Here is a 7,500-nt window from a genome sequence, read left to right as displayed (position 1 = left end):
TGTCGTGGCGCGGGGCCTGTCTGTGGGGCGGGGCCTGTCTGTGGGGGCTCACCGTTGCCTTGGCGCGGGGGGTCCTGGTTGATCTTCATGTAGCACTCGAACTGGGCGGTCAGGATGTGACTCTGCGTGGCCGGCAGGCTGCCGTTGTCGGGGTCCCCCTCCTCGTCCCCCAACCCCCCTGAGCCCATCACGGCCGTCGTGCCCCCCACAAACACGTCCTCCCCCCGGCACCCCTGGGGAGAGAGACGCAGTCATAACGTAATCATAGTGTTGATCATGATAATAATAATATTATCTCATAATGTTGATCATGATAATAATAATATTAACTCATAGTGTTGATCATGATAATAATGATATTAAATCATAGTGTTGATCATGATAATAGTTATATTACATCATAGTGTTGATCATGATAATAATGATATTAACTCATAATGTTGATCACGATAATAATGATATTAAATCAGAGCTGATCATGATAATAGTTATATTACATCATAGTGTTGATCATGATAATAATGATATTATCTCATAGTGTTGATCATGATAATAATGATATTAAATCAGAGCTGATCATGATAATAGTTATATTACATCATAGTGTTGATCATGATAATAATAATATTAACTCATAGTGTTGATCATGATAATAATGATATTATCTCATAGTGTTGATCATGATAATAATGATATTATCTCATAGTGTTGATCATGATAATAATGATATTAACTCATAGTGTTGATCATGATAATAATGATATTAAATCATAGTGTAGATCATGATAATAGTTATATTACATCATAGTGTTGATCATGATAATAATAATATTAACTCATAATGTTGATCACGATAATAATGATATTAAATCAGAGCTGATCATGATAATAGTTATATTACATCATAGTGTTGATCATGATAATAATAATATTAACTCATAATGTTGATCACGATAATAATGATATTAAATCAGAGCTGATCATGATAATAATGATATTAACTCATAGTGTTGATCATGATAATAGTTATATTAAATCATAGTGGTGATCATGATAATAGCTATATTAAATCATAGTGTTGATCATGTAACACAGTGTTGATCAAACTCACACACACACACACACACACACACACACACACACACACACACACACACACACACACACACACACACACACACACACACAGGCCTTACCTGAGGGCTGTGAGCCAGCAGAGCCAGCAGTGACAGAGTCCAGATGTTCCTCATCTTGGCTCTGTGGAGGAAACCACGCATCCTGTTGCAGATCAATAGCTCCTCGATAAGACCGACTCATTGATACGATCAGGGAACCATCGGAAAGACGACTGCTGGGAAACAATCAAACGGCCCTCTCTCTCTCCCCTCGCAGACTCTGCCTCGCTCGTCCTCCCACACACACTCAACTGTTGTCAACACAGGGGAATATCAGAGGATAAAAGAGGGCTTCAGAGTGGTCCATGGTGAGAAGGCTTTCTGGTGGGGGGGCGGGGGACAGCTGAGCTTTAGGGGAGAGGGGGTTGGGGGGGTGCTTGGGGAATCACTCGTTCTTACAGTAGAATCTGAGCATGTGTTTGTTCAGCCCATGCAACATTAAAATAGATGTTTGTGTATGTGTGTGTGAGTGTGTGTGTGTGTGTGTGTGTGTGTTTCATTATGCATCACAACAGGAAGTTCAGGCTGTGATGGGAGTCTTAGACGCATGGACGTTCAACTCTACCGCCGCCTCACACGCACATACACATACACGCAGGTATACGCACACACACACACACACACACACACACACACACACACACACACTCACACACGTAAACACAAACGCAAGAAAGCACGATTTTGCGAACGTGCGCAATCATATAGCCACACACAAACACCCAGACACAGACACACACATAAACAGGCATCGACAGATAAAACAGACCCCCCCCCCACACACACACACACATCAGGGAACTACAGGGTGGGAGGTCCCGGTCTGCTGCTGAGGAGAGAGACCACCAGCATGAGCCAGAGGAGCTGGAGAGGGATGGACGGATGCCCAGGCACATATGAGACGGGGAAGAGGAACCAGAGAGGACGTCAACACATGATGGCTCAGTGTTCAGTGGGAGGGGCCCATGGTGGGAGCCACCAGCCCCCTTCCCACCCCGGGGGCGAGGAGGGAGACAAGGCCAGGTTGGTGAGGCGAAGGTAATCAGAAGAAACGTTATGAATAATTAACGGTTTGTTTCAGCGTGCCATCGCCGCTGCCAATTAAAGTTCCCTATGGAGGAAGGAAAAGATAAACACCGAAACACGAGACAGAGAGTCCCTCACGATAAACAAACGCACAACAACACTGCTGGTCTGCTCTTCAGCAGGCTGTGTTCAGACACACAATGAATCAGACACACAAATGAATGTGTTCAGAGTCTCACCACACCTGTCTCTCACGACACACACACACACACATGCACACGCGCACACACACACACACGTCTCCACACACATAATAATCTCCTTTCATGAACTCTGTAGTCTTGTTTCCATCTTAGCTACACACACACACACACACACACACACACACACACACACACACACACACACACACACACACACACACACACACACACACTCTTCATGATACCAAGCCAGGAGACAAGCCAACCAGCAACAGTAATCATACCAAATAAAGGCATTGTAAATATGAGCAGAACTAATACTGTATGAATATAAAGTATAAATTATGCCTGTCTAAATATTCTCTCCTCTCTCTCCTCTGTCTGTCTGTCTGTCTGTCTGTCTGTCTGTCTGCCCGTCTCTTGCTCTCTCTCTTTTTCTCTCTACTCTGTCTCCCCTGTCTGTCTAGCTCTCAAATCTGTGTGTCCCCCTCATCTCCTTATTTGACTGTTGTCGGTTTGTGGATGGAAGGCTGAACTGGTGGAGGAAGATTGAGTGATGACGGTGCTCGTGACAGGTGGTGCTAAATGAAAGAGATGAATGAGTGTATTAATAATAAAACAAAACAAAACCAGACTCCTAAATTTAATAAGGCCGTTGCAAGTCAAATTAGATGGAAGAGGCACGCAAACTAACACACTCAAATACGCACACGCAGACACACAAAAACACCCACTATTATTTATTGCCCTATCCACACATCTCTCCATCCATTATTCTCTCTCTCTCTCTCTCTCTCTCTTGATTTCCTCCTGCTGACACAACTTCCTGTACTGTAGTTCAAATAAGCTAGACTGCAGCCTCCCCCCTCTTAAATACTATGTGTATGTTGTACGTCCTGGCACTTAGAGTATGCACTTATTGTATGTTTTACGTCCTTGCACTTAAAATATTACTTAATATTGTGTAGCATCTTGTTCTAGCTATCTTTGTTGTATACAGGGAATGGGTTAACCTAGCGATTGTTAGTGCTTTGCAGTTGGTTCTATGAACATCCTTACTGTACCGACAGCGATATATTGTTGTTTCTCTTTCTTCTGACAAATGACCTTATTGTATGTCGCTTTGGATAAACCGTCTGCTAAACGCCCCAAATGTAATTGTAAACGATATGACACCGGAAACAACACACTTCTGAAGGTTCCTGTTTAGGCTCAAACCGAAAATGTGGTTCTTCTGTTCGTCTAACCATGGCTCGTCTCCGGAATCTAAGATGTGGATCTAGGGGCTGTGGCTCCGCAGGTAGAGCGGGTTGCCTTGTTACCAGAAGGTTGCTGGTTCGATCCTCGTGGCTCGACACTCATGGTTGCGTGTCGAGGTGTCCTGGAGCAGGACACCTGACCCTGACTGTTTCCAACGAGCTGGCTGCCGTCGGTGTATGAATGGTTGTAAGTCGCTTTGGACAAAAGCATCTGCAACACCACACAACAACCCAGACGCCCACAGCCTGTCCAATAGCACCAGCCTAAATGTGAAGAATGCTACTTTCTAATTAGCTTAGCATTAGCACAATCTCTGTCCAAACCCAGCAGGCATTCTCTGGAGGGCGGATACGGATTAAACTCCCATCGCCGGGGAGACCCACAGACCCCCAGGGAGGTCAAACCACGACCTATGATAACCATTCTGTGTCATGTCCACCATTGTGGTCTGTCTTGTATAAACTGACCCTCCGTTAAAAGGCACAGAGTGAGTCACATCATTCTCCCCACGTCGAGGGTCAGAGAACGGCATGCTGGAAAATCCAAATATGTTTTATGGTTGTAATGAGGCAGCCCTCTAACCCCCGACCCAAACACACTCACACACACACACACACACACACACACACACACACACACACACACACCGCACACACACACACACCGCACACACACACACACACACACACACACACACACACACACACACACACACACACACACACACACACACACACACACACCGCACACACACACACACACACACACACACACACATACACATGCACACACACACACACACACACACACACACACACACAAAAACACACACAGCGGAAAAACAACTCATAGATATCACTGTGCTGACTAACACATTACAGATGCTGCTGTGACTTTTCCAAATCCTGAGAACAAACAAATATTTTCACAAGGTATAAACGGAGGCCTTTCAAAATATGTAAACAGCCATATGTAGAGATACACATGTTCATATAAAAACAGACCACGCTGAAGTCCACTGAGGTCTACGCGGATACAGTGAGGTAGGAACGAGACAACAGTTATATGATCCATGGATCATTTCAGCTATCTCAGAGTATTAAATACTGAACCATTTTAAAATAATGGACATAACAATGGAAAGCATCAAAAACATAAAGCCATTGGTAAAACTGTACTGTAAGTGTTCATCAGCATAATCAGGCCAGAGGGGAATTTACTTAAACCCTTTATATGATTACTGACTAACATTGTAATTAACTGTAATTGTAATTAACTAACCCTAATCAACCTGTGGAGCCCAGGGGAAGAGACGTGAGGAGAATAGTAGACAAGAGAGGAGAGAGCAGGGAAATCTCGCTCTGTGAAATATTCCCCTCACAAATAACGCAGATGTGTTTGAGGGAAACAGCCTTTACAGGTGTACACCTCAGACGTAAGTCAATCTTTTCAGTGTATTTTTCCCAAAATCAGAGTTGATGTTGCAGTTTCCGTACTATTAGGTACTCAAAGTCTAGCACTGTCCTAGAAAATACCTGACGGTGTGCATGCGTATGTGTATGTTTGCGCGTGTGCTTGTGTGTGAGTGTCTGTCTGTGAGTGAGTGTGTGTGTGAGTGTCTGTGTGTTTGTGTGTGAGTGTCTGTCTGTGAATAGGTGTGTGTGCGCGCGTAAGGGAAGGACAGTTGAAGTGGGAGGACAAGGATATTTTTTCCTACGCCGTCCTGTGAATGCTTCCTCCCTTCTCCCCCTTTTGTTACACAAATATACACACACATACACACACGCACACACACACAGGCACACACAAACACACTCATCCACTCACACACACACTGCCCAGCAGTTTAAAAATAAGCCATTGTTATCCTCGTATGAGACTGAGATATTTCTATATGAATGTAGCAGAGCTATGCAGAACTGAAACCGCTTGCTTGTAATAAAATCATCGTCATTATTACATTTTCAGCAACTCGTGGAAAAAGGATTTATACACAAATCACGTTATCATCGATAATGACGATAATGATCATTTAACGATGTAATTATAATCATCGGTCGTGATAAGAATTACAGAAAGGCCCTGACATCACACAACTAAAAACACAAAGTCTGATCTGCTCTCTCCAGGCCTTACATGGAGTAGCAATTTCTGGTTTGGTTTGATCTGGTTTGATCTGGTCTTGTTTGGTCTGGTTGGGTCTGCTCTGGTCTGAATTGGTCTAGTTTTATCTGGTTTGGTTTTATCTGGTCTGGCCTGATTTGATCTAGTTTTATCTGGTTTGATCTGGTTTGGTTTGATCTGGTCTTGTCTGATTTGGTCTAGTTTTATCTGGTTTGGTCTGGTTTGGTTTGTTTCTGGTTTGGTCTGGTTTGGTTTGATCTGGTCTGGTCTGCCCTGGTTAGGACTGGACTGGTCTGGTTCTGTCTGGTCTTTTTTTGTTTGGTATAGTTTGGTTTTCTGATTTGGTCTAGTTTTGTCTGGTTTGATCTGATTCAATCTGATTCTGGTTTTGATTTGTTTGGTCAATGCTAGTTAAATCTGTTGTTCTGGATTGGTTCAGGCACGAGCTATTCCTGCTACACAGTGTTGCTAGGTTGCTACGCTATGTTCTCATGCAGGCTAGCAGGCTAATCCAGAGGTTTCCAGTGGTTCTGACTCCGCCCACTCGCCCAGAGTTCCGACAGCCTCTGCTGCTCGTGGCCCCTGGGTCTAAAGAGGCCCCCGGGGGTCGACAGAGGCCCCGTCGGCCAGGAGGGAGTACGGACCAGACTACTTCCCATCGCCGTGTCCAGAAATAGTTCTGCGCCGCTTGGAGCGATGCAACTACCCCCCGTCTCCCCCGACACCACCCTCACCCCCCAGCCCCACAGCCCCTCGACACCACCCTCCCCCCAACCTCACAGCCCCTCGACACCACCCACCCTCCAGCCCCACAGCCCCTCGACACCACCCACCCTCCAGCCCCACATCCCCTCGACACCACCCACCCTCCAGCCCCACATCCCCTCGACACCACCCTCACCCCCCAGCACCACAGCCCCTCGACACCACCCTGACCCCCCAGCACCACAGCCCCTCGACACCACCCTCACCCCCCCATCCCCTCAACACCATCCTCACCCCCCCATCCACTCAACACCACCCACCCCTCACCCCCCCATCCCCTCGACACCACCCTCCCCCCAACCCCACAGCCCCTCGACACCACCCTCACCCCAACCTCACAGCCCCTCGACACCACCCACCCCTCACCCCCCCATCCCCTCGACACCACCCTCACCCCAACCCCACAGCCCCTCGACACCACCCTCACCCCAACCTCACAGCCCCTCGACACCACCCTCCCCTCCCCCCCATCCACTCAACACCACCCACCCCTCACCCCCCCATCCCCTCGACACCACCCTCACCCCAACCCCACAGCCCCTCGACACCACCCTCACCCAACCCCACAGCCCCTCGACACCACCCTCACCCCCCCATCCACTCAACACCACCCACCCCTCACCCCCCCATCCCCTCGACACCACCCTCACCCCAACCTCACAGCCCCTCGACACCACCCTCACCCCCCATCCCCTCAACATCACCCTCAGCTCCTCATCCCCACCCCACCCCCCTCCCCTCAGGGGCTAGTAAAAGAGAGGGCCTGGGATACCAGTATGCTACCCAGAATCCCTTTCACCCACTTTTTAGCCAATGACATTTTGCGACGATTTAATTTCACATTTCCATGACAAAATTCCCAATGAACAACCGAACGCTGATATGCATACATGTAATGCTCACAGAAGACGGATGGAGAGGGATGGCGAGTGGAACACCGAAGAAAA

The 7,500-nt window shown here is 47.1% G+C and overlaps 1 protein-coding gene across 1 annotated transcript in view; it reads right to left on the bottom strand.

Annotated features, from left to right (window-relative positions):
- LOC307078951 (calcitonin gene-related peptide type 1 receptor-like) overlaps positions 1–7,500 on the bottom strand; it is a 20,938-nt gene that overhangs the window by 9,901 nt on the left and 3,537 nt on the right. The window contains exons 2-3 of the mRNA XM_079740989.1: positions 1,197–1,257; positions 53–233 (exon numbers count right to left, since the gene is read on the bottom strand). Of these exons, the coding sequence (XP_079597115.1) occupies positions 53–233; positions 1,197–1,250 (235 nt within the window). The 5' untranslated portion in view covers positions 1,251–1,257. The remainder of the gene's footprint in view (positions 1–52; positions 234–1,196; positions 1,258–7,500) is intronic.

Source organism: Pollachius pollachius (assembly GCF_949987615.1).
Source record: "Pollachius pollachius genome assembly, chromosome: 8".
Taxonomy (NCBI): domain Eukaryota; kingdom Metazoa; phylum Chordata; class Actinopteri; order Gadiformes; family Gadidae; genus Pollachius; species Pollachius pollachius.
The sequence above is the reverse complement of the archived record's forward strand: the minus strand, read 5'-3'. Positions and strand labels throughout refer to the sequence as shown.